This window comes from Psammomys obesus, unplaced genomic scaffold (genome assembly GCF_907164565.1).
Source record: "Psammomys obesus unplaced genomic scaffold, mPsaObe1.curated_primary_1811, whole genome shotgun sequence".
Classification (NCBI taxonomy): Eukaryota; Metazoa; Chordata; class Mammalia; order Rodentia; family Muridae; genus Psammomys; species Psammomys obesus.
The window spans coordinates 75,814-94,450 of record NW_026592636.1 but is presented as its reverse complement, the minus strand read 5'-3'; the positions used below and the strand labels follow the sequence as shown (position 1 = coordinate 94,450).

The 18,637-nt window shown below is 51.9% G+C and overlaps 1 protein-coding gene across 1 annotated transcript; it reads left to right on the top strand.

The window, feature by feature from the left end:
- The first annotated feature begins 2,991 nt into the window (after nucleotides 1-2,991).
- Ifitm10 (interferon induced transmembrane protein 10) lies at nucleotides 2,992-17,831 on the top strand. Its single transcript, XM_055614652.1, has 3 exons — nucleotides 2,992-3,339; nucleotides 4,202-4,654; nucleotides 17,298-17,831. Exons 1-3 carry the CDS (start codon nucleotides 2,992-2,994, stop codon nucleotides 17,445-17,447), a joined length of 951 nt encoding a protein of 316 aa, XP_055470627.1. The 3' UTR covers nucleotides 17,448-17,831.
- Nucleotides 17,832-18,637: the final 806 nt, after the last annotated feature.

Genomic DNA, 18,637 nt, shown 5'->3' with positions numbered 1-18,637 from the left:
CTGTCCCCAGAGGAAATGGAATGAGCCTTAGTGGGAATCTTGAACTTCATACATTCCTTTTACAACAGTCAGTCCTTTAAGCCTGGGTCAGAAAAGCTACCTGCTGGTGGTAGAGACCCTGGGCAGCCTCCCCGCCTAGGCCTCTGTGCTGGGCCCTAAAAGTGGCTTTTTGAGTCAAGCCAGTGTCAGAGCCTGCCTGGGGAGTTTGGGTTCAGAGGTCATAACTCCCTGGTCATGGGCTGCAGTTGCTTTACAAGCATCAATGTGAGGGTGAGGAAGAGAGTGAACAGGTTCAAATAGAAGAACAGCAACCAGCAGGGTTTTAAATAGGGAGTAGGAGTCTGTGAGTCCTTACTGGTAGGGCGAGGATTCCTTTTGGAATCAGCTCTGGAATCTTAGTGCCCCTTCCTTGCACCAGTAGGTGCAGGATCTAGGGCAGGGTGACCTTTGTCATGCGATTGTGTTGGCACCTTTACCTGCTAAACAGTGGTTGTCATTGTCTTAGGAGGGGCTCAGAAGGGGAGGGGGCGGCTATGGTCCAGAGCTGAGCCCTGTCAGGCTGCTTCTAGAGAATGTTCATCAAGAGTTGCCAGAAGGCCAGTAAACATGTGCCCAGTGTTCTCTGTCTGAAATCCGAGCAGGGAGTCCCGCAGAGCCTGGCAGAGCTTCTGGAGGCAAGTATTATCAAAGGCTTTTGCACCAAAGCTGGAGACACGGCTCCTCCCTCCCCTGCGGGCCTGAGGCTGAGCTTCACTGCCAGGCCTGCATGCTGCTGCTGCTACTGCCAGCTACCACCCGCCACCCAGGGATGCCCTGGGGAGGACCCTGGAATCTAGTTCAGGGTTCACATCCATTCTCTTCTAGCTGAATGACCCTGTCAGCCTCCAGTTCCTGGACCCTTTCTGCAGGCAGGGGTAGAGGGGCTGGCTGTAAGACCCTGTACCCTAGCTTTCTCGTGGTGGGTGTTTCTTCCCTCAAACCCCTGATCTGGGCATCGGTGAGGTAGTATTATACCCAAGGCTAGCCTTTCCCTCACCAGCTAAAAGTGAAAGGGCTGGGACACTGACTCCAGAGCCCTGAAGCTGACTTGGGAAGAGTCAGCCTCCACCTTACCAGTGACTTTGAGCAGACCCTGCTCTGAGGGCCAGAGGACCCTTCTGCATCCTGAAGTTTGAGGCTCACAGGCCAGATATGCCAAGGCAGCACCTGACCTAGGTTGTGTGGCATGGAGAGTGTCAAGGGTGCAGAAGGTGGAAGTAGCTTGCATGGTACACAGCCACAAACAGGCTGGGGAGGGACCTTCTTCAGTTCAGACCTCAGCAAGTCTGGTTGTCAGGCCCTTAGGATCCAAAGGAGTGGTGGAGTTGGGTGAGGGAGAACTGGCTTTCTGGCACAACCCATTTGCCCCCAGGCTCATTGGACCAACCAGGCTAGGCTCCATGAGGGAGTGCCCAGAAGAAAGCCAAGAAAAGAAGGGAGGGGTCCCTGTCTGCTTGGAAATTAATTCCACCCACTCAAGAAGGGTTTGTTTGTTTGTTTGTTTGTTTGTTTGTTTGTTTTTAATCTATACTTAAGATCCACTTCACACTGAAAATTCCTGACATGCAGAAATGAGCTGTTCCAGGGGTCAGCAGGGGTCGGAGGTGGGGTTTGGGCTGGAAAGGGAGGATCTTGGCATGGGGCAGGGCTTATCCAGGAGACAGGGCCTTGGAGGATTCAGGGTTCAGAAAGCCAAAGTTTCAGGAGACCAGAAAGATGAAGGGTTCAGGCAACCCTGGAACACTCTAAAAAGGGTCCCAGAGAAGAACTAGGGAGAAAGGGATCTGGAGAAGAGGGCAAAAATCGAGGCTCTTGTTCACAGATTGGGGAAATTCAGAGTAGGATGAAGAGGACCTCCTGAGAATCCCCACACACATTCACATGACAAGGTAGGGGTTCTGAGGGAGTAAGGACTGTTAGGAGTTCTCCGTGGGGAAGGAAGCCCTTGGGACTTACCTGGAGCTGAGGATTCAGTTCAGGGACAAATGTCCAAGAGAGATTGAGAATGGAGTGGCAAAGGGGAGGGAAGGGGGGCGGGCATGGGGACTGCATGAGACTGAGCCTTAGAGGACAGTGATGCTTGGGCCCAAGTAACCTGTAGGGATAGAGCACTAACAGAGCCCAGGATGGGGGTCAGAGAGGCTATGAGCTCCAAGGAGATCCGTGTAGGTTATCTGAAAGGGACCAGGATCCAGGGCTAGGAGGCCTGGCCCTGAGGGCAGAGGGGAGCTTGCTATGAAGGGACAGGCCAGCCTGTTACAGGTCAGGTACTTCAAGCTTGGTTTTTGATGAACAGGATTAGAAGGAATGAGCCAGGCTTAGAGGGGTCAGACTTGGGAAACAGGGACTCCAGCAGCGCACAGAGGGGGTGCTCTTAAGATTATTGGTGAAGGGTTTGGACTTGGTAAGATCAGGAGAAAAAATCCTAGATGTTGACCCTGGGGACTTAGGAGACAGGATTGAACAAAGATGAGTGTTCCGTTGGAGTTTAGTGCTTTCTCATTTGGGTAGGGACTGATCTGCAACCTGGAGGCTTCAAGGGACCAGAGACTCCAAACAGAAGCTTAGTTGGGGATGGGGACGAGACCAGCTCAGACAGGGTCTTATATAGTAGTGAGGATGGAGTTCCCCTTGGCAGGATCAAGGAAGAGGTGGGTGGGGCCTTAGGAAGCTGATGCCAGGACAGGGTCTCCTGGGAAAAGGGCAATGACTGCAGTGGGGACTGAGAGTGGCAGGTGGGACTCAACAGGGTAAGAGGAAGAGGTTTGAGGTAAAGGGGTTCTGAAGGCACAGTTCTTGGAACTAGTAAGGCTCCTTGGGAGAAATGCAGGGAGAGGGGAGCAGGCCTGGGAACAAGGTGGAATGCTCAGCAGACAGACTTGCCAGACCCAAGGACCCACCAGAGAATATGAGGACAGGTGGGCAGGGGAAGCAGCTTAGTCGTCGGTGGATATGGGAGCCATGCAGCTCATGGGTTTCAAGGGTCCCAGCCTCTCGCAGCTTGCGACTCCCCGGGGTCCTGCCTTCCGGGCTAGCGGGTCCCCTCCCTCCCTAGGGAGGTGGCTGAGGTGTCTGCGCCGCCGCCGCCGTGAGTCAGGCTCTGGCTGCAGCCGCGGCTGGCCTGGCGCTGCGGAGCGAGCGCGCGCGGGCAGCGGGGGAGGCAGCGGCGCCAGCACCACTCGCTCCCCGCCCCCAAGGTTGGGCCGCTGGGACGCTCAGCGGACAGACAGCGGCCCGGGACAGCGGAAGGACGCGCGCTCCGAGGCTCAGGGGTCTGACCCGCTTGCCGCCCAGTCGCCAGTAGGTGAGCGATCCCGGTGGCTGCTGCAGCCTTGGGTCAGACCAGGGACCACCCAATTCGGCCACAGCCCCCTGCTATAGCCCCATGGGGAACGGGCGCGCCTGGTGGCGCAGGGTTCCAGCGCCAAGCTGTCTCTTGGAAATGTCCATTTCGCAGAGTCTCATTGTGGGTCTTTTGGTGGCACGGGGGTAGGGGGGAGGTGAGTGGCTCCTTGTGACAATGTGCACTCTTAGGGTCCCTAGTTAGGCTCTTAGCCGGGTTTAGGAGGCGAAGAGCGCGAGTTTGTAGCCCTGCACCTGCGCGGATCTTCCCGAAATGTGTCTATGAGGCGGTGTGTGTAGCGCTGCGCGTCTGGGTGGGCAGTTGTTTACCTGGCGCGTCTGGGCGCGCGGGTGTGCTGAGACTAGAGAGCTCGGCGGGTGATGGTGTGTATGTGGTGCTTCTTGGTGTGTATGTGCTTCAGCGAGCACTGTTCATCCTACCAGTCAGTGACTAGAGCAGTGTCACTGTAGGTCTGAATGCCCAGAGTGCGTGGAGATGCAGGGGCGCTTTGCTTATCGCAACAGGGTGTCAGTCAGGATGCTGAGGGGGTGCTGTTGTGTGTGTCAGTAGGCGCAGATGGCAAAGCGATGAAAAGCCCTGATGTGCTTGCCAAGGCTACTGAGAATGGCTTTGGTATTGGCTGTGGCCGGCTGGGTGGGGGAGGCAGGTGGCAGGCAGGCTGGCAGCTGGCAACCTCGCAGGGATTTCCATCTCCCATAGGCCATTTATGGGTTTGCAGGGAAGATGCTGCAAGGCCCCAGGGTAGGTGTTACTGGGCACTCAGAGCCCAGCTACTCCTCACTCTGTCCCTCCCTCCAGGCCCAGGGCCCCAGCCAGTGCCCAGCCCTGCTGGGAGCCCCGGCCAGCACCACGGACGGCACCCAGGAAGCCCGAGTCCCCCTGGACGGGGCCTTCTGGATTCCCAGGCCACCAGCAGGTTCACCCAAGGGCTGCTTCGCCTGTGTGTCCAAGCCTCCCGCCCTGCAGGCTGCAGCGGCCCCAGCTCCTGAGCCCTCAGCCTCGCCCCCCATGGCACCCACTCTGTTTCCTATGGAGTCCAAAAGCAGCAAGACTGACAGCGTTCGGGCATCGGGTGTCCCCCAGGCCTGCAAGCACTTAGCTGAGAAGAAGACCATGACCAACCCTACAACAGTCATTGAGGTCTACCCGGACACCACAGAAGTGAACGACTACTATCTGTGGTCCATCTTCAACTTCGTCTACCTCAACTTCTGCTGTCTGGGCTTCATTGCTCTGGCCTACTCCCTCAAAGTGAGCCTGGGCAGGGGGCGGCAGGGTTAAGGGGGTTAGCAGGATGGAATGTCACTTAGTGACGCCCAGGGCAGAGCATGCAAGCCCAGCCAGATCTCTTACGGATTCAACGAGGTAAGGCTGTTGGCCAGGTCTGGGCTGGCAGCAAAGGCAGCAAAGGCCCATCCCTTCCCTTTCCTGAACTGAGTTTGGGGAGTGGGGTAGGGTTGTCTTCTCTGTACAACTAGCTTAGTTAAGTCATTGGGAGCGGGCATTCAGAGCTCAAGGTCCCATCCTCTGGTCAGGGGACATGGAAGTCAATGTGGACAGTAGCCACACCTAAGTAAATGTGATGGAGACTGCATTGAGCTAGAGGACTTGAGATCCTGTGCCTTCAGATAGCAGAGGGGTGGCTCAGAGCCCTCACAGAACCTCTTTGTTAGCCCCTCTATGGGGGCTCCATTGCCAGGCACTTATGCCCATCCAGCCAGGCATGTGATGGAAGGCCAAAGCCTGGTGACCAGATTGACCCAGGGGAGAAGTTAGAAAACTTCTCCTATCCCCACCCACTCTGTACCCACAGTGGCTACAACTTCCAGGGCTAACTCCCTTTTGTACTGGGAGTTGGTGGCTGGGAGCAGAGCAGGGTGGCCAGCCTTTGGACCCCTCATTCAACCCTACCCCTACTCCTTCCCATGACAACTATGGGGCTGGGGGAAGCTGTGATGGATGGCTTCAGAGTGTCTTAGCCCTTGTATCCCAGGTCAGGGCTGAGAATCCTTGGACTGTTGGAGCACCACCAGCAGGGTGCGGGAATGATGCCTGGGTGCCCTCCTCCCATCCTGCATCTCCGGAAGGAAGGGCTTGGCTCACAATTACACAGATCATCACTTCCCAAGCCCAGACTTGAATGGCCCCAGCCAGATGCAGTCCAGAGATTGCAGCTGCCCAGCAAAGAGGGGGTGCCAGGGTCTGGGCGAGCAGCAGGGTGCTACAGGGATTTAAAAGTAAGGACAAAACTGACCTGGGAGGAAGGATGCTCAGGCAGCTCAACCCCCACGATTCATCTTGTAGACGGGAGCCCCATCTTGCCCTGCATCACATGCCAGGCTGACAGGCTCTCTCCCCCTCTTCCTGACTCATGATCGGCATATCACACCGTCATCATGCCTTCATCTCCAGGCCTGGGCTCCTCACCTTCAGCTGTATCACATGGGAGCTGTGTCTACGAGTGGGCATTTCTTTGAGAGCATGTATGTATACATGTGCTCACATGCATGTAATTCACCGCGTGTGTGGAGAGTATATGAGCGGGTGCATTTGCTCATGTTGCCTGGGTGGGTATGTTTATGTGGAGTGTGGATACTTGAGTGTATATGTCTGAGTGTTATTGTACGCATGTAATTGTGCACGCACATGGGCATCGTGTGAGCAAATGCACACGTGAGTGCAACTGTGTGTGAGTGTGCATGAACATAGAAATGTCCATGCATGTGAAAATTGCCAGCATAATTGCATGCCCACATCCCATTTAGACATGTACTGTGAGTGGACACAATGCTTGCGTATGACCCGTGAGTGCTATTATTAGTGAGTAAACATGTGTTTGCATGCTGCTTGTGCTGAGAGGCAATGTGAGAAGGAGACTAAGGACTTGGGATGTCCTAAGGCCAGCTCAGCCCTATTCTCTGGGGCAACGCCAGGCAGAGGGCACCATTGCCAGGTTGCTAGTGGAACATAGCCTCCCTTGGTGTCCGCTTTCCCTGCACTGTCTACAGCCTGAGGGTTTGGGCATGGCTGCCTGGGCTCTGGTCCGGGAGCTGTCCCTTCCTCCCCTGGCTCAGGATGTCTCTGGCTGACTGGGCAGGGTAGCCCATCTGGTGTGGGTTGTAGGTAGGTCAGGCATTTCTGGATGGTTATGAGTTTGTGCTGGGATGTGAGGTCCACCCTGTGGAGAGGAGAGGGGGCTTCCTCTCCCTCTCCCTCTTGTTTTGCTTCCTGAGATCTTCCCAGGGAACAGTGGACAGGCCTTGGGACTTCTTGGGAGGATGTGCAGGGTCGGCACAGAGCAGGCTAACTCTGACCCGATGCCTGGAAATCAGTCCCCTGTGCATCTAGCTGCAGCCTCCTGACCACCTGCACCTGCCACCCCTGCAGCCCATCACAGGAATGCCCAAGGACAGTGGGTGGAACAGGGATCAGGAGGCGTTGGCTGGTTTTCCAGCCACCTTTCCTTGCTGAGCCCTTCCCTTATCTGTTCACAAATAGAGACGATGCTGTTTAGGCCATCATGTGATCAGATGGGCTGGTGCGAGATAATGACATTCTAGCCTGCCCTGTCTGCCCATCTCCCATCAGGCCACCATCCATTCCTCCAACCACATGGGTCAGGTCAGCTCCATGCAGGCTTCTCTGTATCTAGGGAAGAGCACAATCCAATAGATCAAGTCTCCATGCAGCCTCCACACACTGCCCCATAACTGCACAGCCCCACTGCTAGCTGCACACTGCCCAGGTTCCAGTGCTGGCATTCCAGTCCCTTCATGGTCCCTTATGACCCTTTCATGGGGAAAAACTGAGCCTTGTGCACACACTGGCTCACAGGCACCCTCTCTTGTATGAAGCCTGTGCTCCTCCTGCTCTAAGACCTTCCTTCCCTGGTCACGTTTGCCCCACCCTCAGAACCACCCTTGCAGTGGCCAAAGCATGGTTACCACCATGAGGGAGGTCTAGGGATATTATTTGGCTGGACAGAGGAAGTCACCAGAGGAGATATATAGCCCACTGTCTCAGAAAAGAAAAACATCACACTGAGCTTGGGGCCAAGTAAGGTTCAGGACAAGGGCTTCTGGGAGGAGGTAGTATTTCCTATGGGCCCTGAAGGCAAAGTTTTACCTGGAGGAGGGAGCAGACATGAAGCATGGACTTCCTCTGTGGTGAGCAGAGTGGGAGGGTAATGGAGAGGGGGTGTGGTGTCTCCAGCATGTGGCAGCTGCTTGATCTGAGCTCAGGAGGCTTGAAGACCTCTCCTGACCGGAAAGCCTGAAAACATAGGTTAGGAGGGTACAATCTGGTTGTGTTTTGTACGTATGCATCTGCTCTCTCATCCTTCCCAAGTATCAATGTTATCAGCCCATCCATTCAACCAGCCATCTATCCTCCCACCCATCTATCTACCCATCCACCTCTTCATTCACCCACCCAACTACTCATACACTCACCTGTCCACTAAGTCAGCTATTCGCCCTCCCACTTATCCATCTTCCACCCATCTATCTACCCATCCATCTACCCACACCACACCCATCCATTTGTGCATTCATCTGCTCGTGTACCATCCATCTATCCACATCACACGTATGCACACCTAGCTATTCATTTACTTGTTTACCCAACCACCTGCCCACACAGTCACACATCCATCCACCCGCTCGCCCATCTATCCACATCACATCCATCACTCTAGGCACTCATCCACCATCTACCCACCCATCCAATTAGCATTCATCTGCCCATCCGCTCATTTAACGCATCTACTCACCCACCCCATTCATCCACCCACCCTTCTACCCATCCACACACTCATCCACCCGCACACCCACATGCCTGTCAACCCACCCATTGGCCCACCCATCGGCCCATCTACCATCCTTCTATCCACACCACACCTGCCCTACTATCCACTCATCTGCATGTCTATCTACTCTACTCTTCACACACTCGCCCTGCTTCCCAGTCACAACCCATTCTTCCACCTTTCCATGTATTCACTCATCCACCTGCTCACCTACCCACCCATCCATGTGTGCGGTCATCTAACCATCCCCTCACACTTATATAGTAGCATGACTATATAAGTCAGGCAATGACAGGTCACACGCACAGAAAACTTCATCACCAGGTAGTGTCCTAGTTGACTTGTGTACAGATTCTGTGGTGTTAACAGACTATGAGGCCATCTGGATTTTCTCAGATACCCCTCATTAAGTATATCTCAATCCATCCTCCACTCTGTTCACTACATCCAGACAGCAGCACCCTTCTTCCCACCATTCCCCCATACCAACTAGCCATTCATGCATTTTGTCAGTCACTCAGTTTTCCTCATCTGCATTCTTCCCCTCTCAATTCATCCATCCTTCTGCCCTTTTTTTCTATTTTCCACCCATGTAACCATTTGTCCACATTAATTTTCTCTCCTCTTGTGTAGTTCCCCCTTTAGTTTCATAGGCTGAACTTATCATCCATCCATCATTCATCCACCCACCCACCCATTAACCCATCCACCCACCCACCCGCCCATCCACCTGTCCATCCTCACTGTATCTATAGATTTCATTTATTCATCCCCCTATTTATACACAAGCACCCCATGTTTTCCATACCCTCGTCCATTTCCACACACCACATGATTTCCTTCCCAACCAGCCTCCCTCCTTGTCTCCCTTGCCTCTTCCGCTCATCCCTGAATGCCATCCATCAACATATCAAGTACTCATCTCTTCTCAAAGTGCCCATCCATAAACACATTCATCCTCTGACCCTCTGCTGATCTTTTTCTTCCTCTCTTCTTCCCTCTTACCCTCTTCCCATTCCTAGTGATCTCCAACCAGACACTACTATCAATTTATCCATTTTCCTACCTCTCATCCCTCCCTCTATCCATCTCTTTCATTCTATGTGCACAGCCACACAGCCCCATGTTCATGGTTCAGAGTATAACAGTACCGTCTAACTATGAGACCCTTCTTATGTGAGTAACTACACCTGTGCTTCATTCTCTTCCTGAACTCCACCCACCCTCAAAGCGTGGCTGAGAGACGTTGTTCTTTGTGATATGTCGGGACACTAACTTACTGAAGTTGTTTCTTCTTATAACCGTTCCCTCCATCTTCTCCTCATTCCAACCTCCATAACCTCTTCTCCTTCCCTGTGTAGAATTTGGCACCCATCCATCAATATACAAACATTTGTCCTCTCTCCAGATTTATGTCCACCCAAATATTTTCTCTCCAATGTATTCTTCCCTCTCTCCTGTCCCCCAACTTCTTCCCTATCTGTCTTTCTCAGCCAATAATTTTCTGATCCATATGTGGCTTTGAACACGCTTGCCTGCTCTCACTTTGCCCTAGACTAACTCCACACCTCACATTTCAGCCATGACTTTGTTTGCCATCTCCTGGGCTCCTTCAACATTTCACCCTCTCTTAACTTTAGAGATGGACACACCTTAGATAAACCAAGTATGGTGGTGTGTACCTGAACTCCTAACATTTGGGAGTGAGAGGCAGGAGGATTTAGAGTTCAAGGCCAGCCTCGGTTACATAGTAAGACTCTGGTTTTTTAAAAGAGAAAAATGAAGAAAAGGGAAAAGAAAAAAACCTACAAGCATCAACACAAATTCTACTAGTGTTTTATCCAGTAATCTAGCTGCTTGCCTTCCCCCTTTTCTCAGTTTGTCTCTCGTCCGCATACTGCTCCCCCTAGTCTCCCACCTTCCCTCCTGCCACTCCTTTTACATCTGCCTCTTCTACCCTCCTGTCACCCACATGCCTACCTCAGACTGTCTTCCCCATCTTGCCTCTCCCTCCCACTCCCCCTCTTCTGTCTGTGGACCTGCCCCATGTCCACATGTTTATTCATCTTCCTTCATTCCTGTGTCTGTATCGGGTGTGTTTGTTCATGTTCATGTATGAGGTGTGTGTGTGTGTGTGTGCATATTTGTATGTATGCCAATCCACGTGTATGTAAGCAAGCATGAATGTGGAGGTCAGAAGTCAACCTCAAGTATCATTCCTCTGGATCCACCACTTCATAAATACACACACACACACACACACACACACTTTGGTGTGTGCATGAACACACACATTACCACATCTTGTACAGGGCTCAGAGGACTACTCGCAGGAGTTTATTCTCTCTGTTCACCATGTGGATCCCAGGGACTGAACTCAGGTTGTCTGGCTTTATTCACTGAGCCTTCTCCTCAGAAGCCCACTATGTCTTTCAGAATAAGGCCTCTCACCGGGATCAGGGGCTCACCAGTTAAGTTAGACGGGCTAGCCATCAAACTTCAGAGATCCCCGTTTCTGCCTCCCCGGTGCTGAGGATATAGGCATGTGCAGCTATGCCTGAGTTTTGGAAAACATAGTTTTAGGTTTACTGCTTTTGTTTCATGTCCATGCATGTTTTGCCTGCATGTATGGTTTTGTACCACATTTGTGCCTGGCACCTAAGGAGGTCAGAAAGAGACCATTGGGTACTGTGGAACTGGAGTTACAGGTGGTTATGAACCACCCTTTAGGTCCTGGGACCTGAACCTGGGTCCTTTGCAAGAACAGCAAGTGCTCTGAGTCACTCCTCCGGCCCCTCTCTGGCTTTTTGTTATTGATGATAAACACAGGTTCCTCAGATCAGATGCAAGCTTTCATGATTGCTTGGCTAACAGTTTACATGAACTGAGCCATCTCCCAGTCCCCATCTTACTTCACCTTGAAGCTTATGTTTCCTTCCTCTTTCTCATCTTCTCTTTTGCCCTATGATGTAACCATTATGGCCACTCATTAAACTTTCTACCCCAACATGTAGTCATCGATTCATCAGAATGCCCCAGCGTTCTCCCACTGCTCTTCTCACTCCACATGCAGCAAATAACTGCCCAGCGTTTGGTGAAGCACCAGCCACACAGCCCCTCTGGAAGAGGACTCAGACCATCCTAAAACTCACTTATATGTCAGTGGTAATGTCAGCTGTGAAGACGGAGGAGAGTGGCTGGGACTGCTATTTCATATAAGGTGGGCTCAGACAGAAGTCCATGTCACTGTACTGAGTGTAAGCCCAAGGCAGTCCAGGCCATAGTGTACGTGTCTGAGGAAGTGTGTGTCACAGATGAGGAGCAGGCCTTGCAGAAGCCCAGGGACAAAGTGCCATGACCAGTGTGGCTGAAACAGGACAGGGGACAGACATACCTGAGACATAGCCTTGTTTTTCACAGTGAGGGTTTTGTCATCTACTGTGAGTGGGTCCACGTGGTGAAGTTTTCAGGTTGGGGCAGACTAAGGATGCAGAGAGATGAGGCTGGGAACCCAAATGGGAGGAGCTTCCCAGGGATACTGGGCTGCCCAGGGAGCTGTATGCAGAAGGCTGCCCTCTAGTCACTTCTTTATAATACAGAGGAGATTTTTTTCTTCAGACAGCCAAGTTTGGAGGTGCCCAAGTCCTTACTTAAAACGGCCCAGTGTTTGTTTGGATCCTACATACACACTCACATGTTCTCAGCATCATCTCTAGATGACATAAAACATAACCTGACTAACAACAGTATAACAACAGTATAGTTGTTCTGCTATACTGTATCACTTAAGGAAGAACACCAAAGAAAAGACCACACATATTCAGCACAAATTCCACTTTGCTTCAAATATATTTTGATCTCAAGTTGAATCTATAAACAAGGAGCTCCCAGGCCTGAGATCTGGACGTATTCTGAAGGAAGGGTCAACAGATTGTCCTGATGGAGGTTCAGGCTGAGATAAAGTAGAGGAGGTTGGAGATGCTTGCAAGGATTGTTCTCACCCAATCAGTCTAAAATATGCAGGCGCTATTCACACAGGTGAGAGGCACCATGGGAGGAGCAGCCTTCATCCCTACTGTGGATCTGCCAGTTCACACCCTTGAACCCCAACCATTCCCATCCCAATAAACTCACCTACCCAGCTGCTCTTTTCCTCCTGGTTCCTTTAGAAGACATCAGCCTCACTTATATCTACTTACTCACATGTTTAACTCCCATCTCTGGTCATGGGGCATATATTGTCCTTTCTTTTCCTTTCCTCTGCTCCCTGTTCACCTGTTAGTCTACTCCACTGCTCTTTTCTACCCTCTTACTCACTGTCGACCTCATCCTATTCTCTCCTCTGAGTCACCCATTTACCTTCAGCAAGACAAGAGCCATAAACTATCAAGTCGTAGTGGAGCTCTTAGTATCTTTTCAGGCCTGGCCCCAATCTCCCATGATTAAATTGAATATTTTAATTAACAATAGCAAAACCTTGTTAAAGTAAGTACCCTTGAAAGAACTGGGGAACTAGATGCAGTGCTACAAGGCACTTCCTGGAGATCACCACCAGGCTATCACAGCTCTTGTTTTTTTTTATTTGACTCTGGGCTTCCTCAGTCCCTCTGTCTATCCATCCTTTGTCTTCCTTCCCTGGACGGTCTCGTCTTCTCTCTTTTTCCTCCTCCTCCTCTTCTTTCTCCTTTCTCTCTCCCTCTCTCCCTTGCTCTTAACCCAAACTGGCCTCAACTGCGCAGCCAAGGATGACCTCGAGCTCCCGACCTTCCTGTTTCTACATGCTCTTCCTAAGTGCTAGCATTACAGGTGTGTATCACCGCATTCACTGGCTCATTTGTGGTGCTGAGGATCAAACCCAGGGCTATACGCAACCCACCACCGTACCTGTATGCTTCCTCATACACTCTGAAACCCCTGCCCGTGTGCCCTCCAGCCTTTCTCCCTTCTCCTCTCACATATCCCTTGGGTTATTCCTCTAGCTACCCACCATGTCACCTCTCTTTCCCATCTTTCATGTGTTCATGCCTGCTGGGTCACCTCTCTCCCCATCCAAGTTACCTGCTTTGGTTTGCATGTGTGAAGAGTTTCCACACGATGTGACTTCCCCACAGTTCTGGCGACTGGGACTTTACAAGGCCTCAGCGTAATCAGGCTCCCCTCTTCTGGGCTGCCCTCTTCTGGGCTGTAGGTTAGTCACACATCTGTGAGTCCACACGTGGTCGAAGGGTTAAAGGTGTCTTGGAGCCTCTTCTCCATGGCAGCTGCCTCACCCTCAAAGGCCCCACCTCCTGCCCTCTCTGGAGGTCAGAACCTTCATTGTCTGAATTGGTAGGGTACGTACCCACAGAACTTCCTGACCATTTGGTCACCATCGGCCTCCCTTTCCTTTCCCCTTTCCTGTTCCTTCAGCACCAGAGGCTGAGCTAGCATCCACTGGTTGTCCATCGAGGACCTGTCCTTCCTTCCTTCCTGTGAGGAATTCACCTATCAGACCACGACCATTCATCAAAAGGCTGCTCATTCATCACCCCATCCATCTGCCTGTCTTGTCTAATGTCCTTTTCCTCTTCCCATACTTGCTTTGAGTCACCCAACTTCCCACTAGTCTCTTTACTACCTGCTCTCTGTCCTGTTTTTCCACAGCAGACATTACCTGTCACTTCTTGGGCCCCACTGGGCACTCTATGTCTTTCCTGCTCTGGTTGCTTCTCCAGACTTCCCCTCCCCCTCAGCCTTCTCAGCTTTCCTGTCGCTTCTCTGACTGCCTTTCCAAGTCCTCTTCCTGCTCCCATGGGATTCCTTGGTCTTTGAGTCTGGATTCCTCATCTTGGTGGACCCAGCCCTCCCAGTGCCTCATGTGTCCTCGTAACCACCACACACGTGATCATGCCTTTCACATGCTCATCTCTGCCCCTCATCCCTGAACTTCACACTCGGCAGCATTGCTCCCGGTATCTAGCCATAAGACAGGAAAACAGCTTTCGCTAGTGCTGAGGCCTATACTGCCAAGCTCCTTGGTCTGTGCCTCCCAGTTTTCTTTCTGCAACTCACTTTTAGTTTATCCTCCAGGCTACCTCATCTCAAGTCCTCCCCCACTGAACTCAGGGTTGTCAGTGCTGATGGATCCAGAAATCCATCTGCCAGTCCACTTTCACTGCCACAGCCCTTGTCCATGTTACTAGATCCATGTCCTCAGTTGATAAACTAGCCTCCCTTCTCCAGGCCAGACTCTGCCTCCTTCCTGTCTGAGCTTAATCCTCAGCAAACAGCTCTGTTAGTCTGTCCAGCTTTCTCTTTCTTCCGGCTGTGTCCTTCTGAAAAGCCTTCATAAAGCCCCACCATCTTCTTGACAGACAGCCTCCCACCAGAATCACACCCCCTCAGGACCAAACTTGTCACTGGTCTCGTGACAAACATCCACTCAATGAAGTCTTTCTGGGATATCTCCTGAGACTGGTTCTCCCAGGACACCATCGATCCCTGGCACTTTCAGCTACCTCTTTAGCCTCCTTAGCCCACTTACCTCTCCCACGTCTTGTGACTCCTCGCCTGGTCGGTGAGCCACGAGGACAGGGGCTTTGTTTTGGTCCTTGTTACATACCAGGGCACAGCTGAGCGCTGCACAGCTGCCGTTACATACCCAGGCTGCCAGGGCCGGCACCAAGTAAAGACTGACTGATTGACTGGCTGATGGACTGATGAGTTTAAGGATCTGTGCCTGTCTCATCTTGCTACCTACCCCCACAACGAGCATCCACTCATATCCTCCTGTTATTTCCATTTGACATATGTTCTGTGTACCCAGCCCACTCATCCAGCATATGACAAAATTCATCTACCTGTCTCTCCTGTTCATCTAACACACATCAACACACCAATGGCCCCATTTGCTCTAACTGCTTGTCTCTTTCTCACACCACACACACACACACATGCACGTAAGTTCACTTACCCATCCACACTGTTCCCTTGATAGTGACTTCTGTATTTATAGCTACCTTCTAGCCTCAAGACTTGTAAAGAAATTAACACCTATTTTCTTAAAAATAAAATAAAATAAAATAAAATAAAATAAAATAAAATAAAATAAAGAACAAGGGTGAGCCAAGGCTCTTCTGCATACTCTCTGCTAGCCAGCATTATTCTAGAATCACCTTTGTTTCTCTCATAGGAGCCTAAAGGCAAGATGCTGTGTCAGAAACATGAGGTTAACCATGAGGCCTTTGCCAACACTGTGAGGTGGACATCTCACTGTCTCCACATCATGGGCAAGAGTTGAGATCAGCAACAGGGACCACTGACTGAGCTTACCGCACAGAGGCAAAGCTCACTCCCAGAGTTTCTCTAGCGCATCTGCATCCTGGAGGAGGAGCTCGCAAGAGGAAGTAGAACACCTGGTTTGTTAAAGAGAACACCTGGCTAATGATCGCAGCTGGATAGCTGAACTAGATATAGTATCTTGCTAGAGACCCACATGTCTATATGGCAGCAAGCATCAGTCAGGGAAAGGATTTTGCATTACAGTTGAAAACAAGCAGGCTAATACTTTATCAAATACTTCACTCAAATTGTGGGAGCTGAGTAAACGGGGATATACTCCTTGGTGACAGAGATGTTGGTTCCCTCCCATGTCACCAGAGCTCAGGGTCTCCCGGTTTTGCTTTCCTGACTCCTCAGCCCTTCTTCCCATAGGAGCTCTCTGTCCAATCCACACATAGTACAACCCACCTTCCCAAGTCACTCCCTGCCCTTTACTGGGTCCCTTCCCTTCCTCTCACCCTTCCCCACTCCCGTCCTTCCTCCTGCCTGCTCCCTCTGCTCCACTGCTTGTACCCATAGCACACCTCCTCCTCTCTCCTCGTTCTTTCCTCCTCAGGACAATCCTTCCTTCTAGCAGGCTTCTGTTTTCCTTCTGTTCCCACTCCATTCCTACCCATCCATCCTTCATCCCACCTCACTTCCTCCACAGGTATCCACTTTCCTAACTCTGTCATCAACCAGTCCAGATGTCTTTTTGCCCACCTTCCTTCTTTCAACCAAACCCAGTCCCTGAGCAAAGCAATTCCCATCTTCCCCGTGCTCATCTTATACTCCCATCTCCTAGGCTCTGATTTCAGCTTGCATCATGTTCAGCTGGCATTCACAGGCTTATGCAGCAAAAGGGGGACGTCCTAAGGCATGCCTGCCCTGACCAGGTAGCCTCTTAGAAATGGCCCGCTCTGTCCCCATCTCCCGAGGATGTCTTGTCCACTCAGCATTCTAGTTAAGGTCCACCTAGGCAGAGCTGATCGCAACACGTGAGGTACACTTGTCACACCTCACACACCCGCCGCTGGTGTCATCATCCTAGTCACTATGCATCCGTTGTCTCCAATTTTACACTAGATCACCTCAGACTCTTTGAGCCGTTTTACAAAATAAAATGGAAATTCCTGAGCATCCTTCACAGGGTACCCGTGTTCCTTGTTCCCCATTTTCTTCTCTGACCAAACATTATTTACTTTACAAACTGTGAAAGACGAGTGTCTCGTTGACTGTGTTCCCCAAACTGAAGGCAGGTACTTGCAGGAAAGAGGTCCTGAGACTGCTCAACTCTCACATCTCTGCTTCCCACCACCCCAACCTCCCTCCTCTACTGCCCTCTGTCTCTACTGATGACCGCTGCCACCCTCTTCCCCTCCTTCGCTAGTCTCCATACCCTTCCTGTGTTGTCCTCTAACACCCTTCATCTGCTGGTCTCTGTCATGCCTCTTCTCCCAATTTCTACCTCTCTTTCTCCTCATTGATGACCTCTGAACCTACTCCTCTGCTAACCTTCCTCCTCCCTCTGCTGGCCTCCATTTCCTCTCCTCTGCTGGCCTCAGTCCTGCCACCTCTCCTGACTTCTGTCTCTCTTCCTCCTCTATCCACACTGTCCCCACCCTCTGCTGGCCTCCCTGCTCTCTTCTCTGCTGGTCTCCTCCTCCTCCTGCTTCCTCTGACATCTCCCTCTTTTCTCCCCACTCCTGTACTGAACTATTGCTTGCCAGCCTCCACTCCACTGCCTCTTCTGACCTCTACCTCTCTTCCTCCTCCTTCTGCCTCCAGGTTAGGGACAAGAAGCTCCTGAATGACCTGAATGGGGCTGTGGAGGATGCCAAGACAGCACGGCTATTTAACATCACCAGTTCCGCACTGGCAGCCTCCTGCATCATCCTCATCTTCATTTTCCTGCGGTACCCGCTCACTGACTACTGAGCCCAGCAGGCAACGGTCTTAGAGACACAGCACTGAGACTGATGGCCACTGAGATTCAGGATGCTGAGAATGTGAGGCAGAATGGGCTTCCACCAAGGCCCAGAGCCATGCATGGCAGCAAGGCCACCAGAAGCTGAGTGCCCGATGGAGTGGAGCACTCCTCCCAGCCACCCTATCTGCCGCCTGCCCCTGTCCTTCTGGCACTGGGTCTCTGGGCTTCCTCCCACAATGCTGCCTGGTTGCCAGTGGCTGCCCTCCCTGACCCATGCACCCTGCCCAGGCTCCTGGACCCCTCAGACCTGATACCCAGCAAGAAGGGCTTTCATGGGAGCTCCCCGGATGGGGGCTGCCAGCACCTGGGGTTCCCTTATTCCTGACCCTCAACTTCCTCCAAGCTGCAACCCCTGCTCCAAGCTCTTGTATCTGTGAACTTTCATTAAAACATGTGCCCAGCTCATCTTCATTTTCTGTTTGTGTTCCAAGCAGAGCCTAGGCGTCACCTGGAGGTTTGGGGTACTGCTTTGCAGTCCATGTCCTTCAGTGCCTGCACACAGCTAATTCTGTAGGAGGCTTGCTCAGAAACAAAGTGGTCTTGTGATGGCCAGCTGTGTTGGATGGTGGAGTGAAGGATGTTAGTTGGGAGGACTCTACACTGGGTCCGGAGTTAGGCAGCCTGTATGGGGTGGGAGTGGAGCCCCGCTAGCCCCTGGGAATCTCACAGGATGTTGATCAGGTTCTCATCTACTCAGGCCCTTGAAATGGGGAAAAAGACTCTCCATTGTCAGCTGAAGGTCGATGCTAATTGGTCAAGATCAGCAGCAGCTGTGTTGGTCTAGGATGTGGTGTTACTCCATATGCTGGGGTGGGGGTAAACTGGAAAATGGAAGGTAGGGACAGGAGAGTGGACAGAGTGGACAGAGTCCCCCCTCGTGAGGATCTGTTTGGTCTTAGAAAAATGAGATAGTGTGGGGTTCAGGTAGGGGGCCCATGACATGCTCAGTGGTGTGGAGGCATGGCTCCCTTTGTAATTTCTGATCATACTCTTGGCAGGATCAGGAGTACCAGAGAGGACAAGGCAAGAATAGAGGCTGTTGCCAGCAGTGGGCACAGCGTGTAGATGGAGGTCAGTGGAGGGCTGGGCAGATAGGGAAGCTTGAGCTCTTTCTGACCAGAGAGCTGGAGAGTCAGGC

Coding starts and splice junctions, on each gene's coding strand:
- Ifitm10 (XM_055614652.1), top strand. CDS start 2,992: ATGGGAGCCATGCAGCTCATGGGTTTCAAGGGTCCCAGCCTCTCGCAG. Junction 3,340..4,201: donor CGCTTGCCGCCCAGTCGCCA/GTAGGTGAGCGA, acceptor CCCTCCCTCCAG/GCCCAGGGCCCCAGCCAGTG. Junction 4,655..17,297: donor CTCTGGCCTACTCCCTCAAA/GTGAGCCTGGGC, acceptor TTCTGCCTCCAG/GTTAGGGACAAGAAGCTCCT.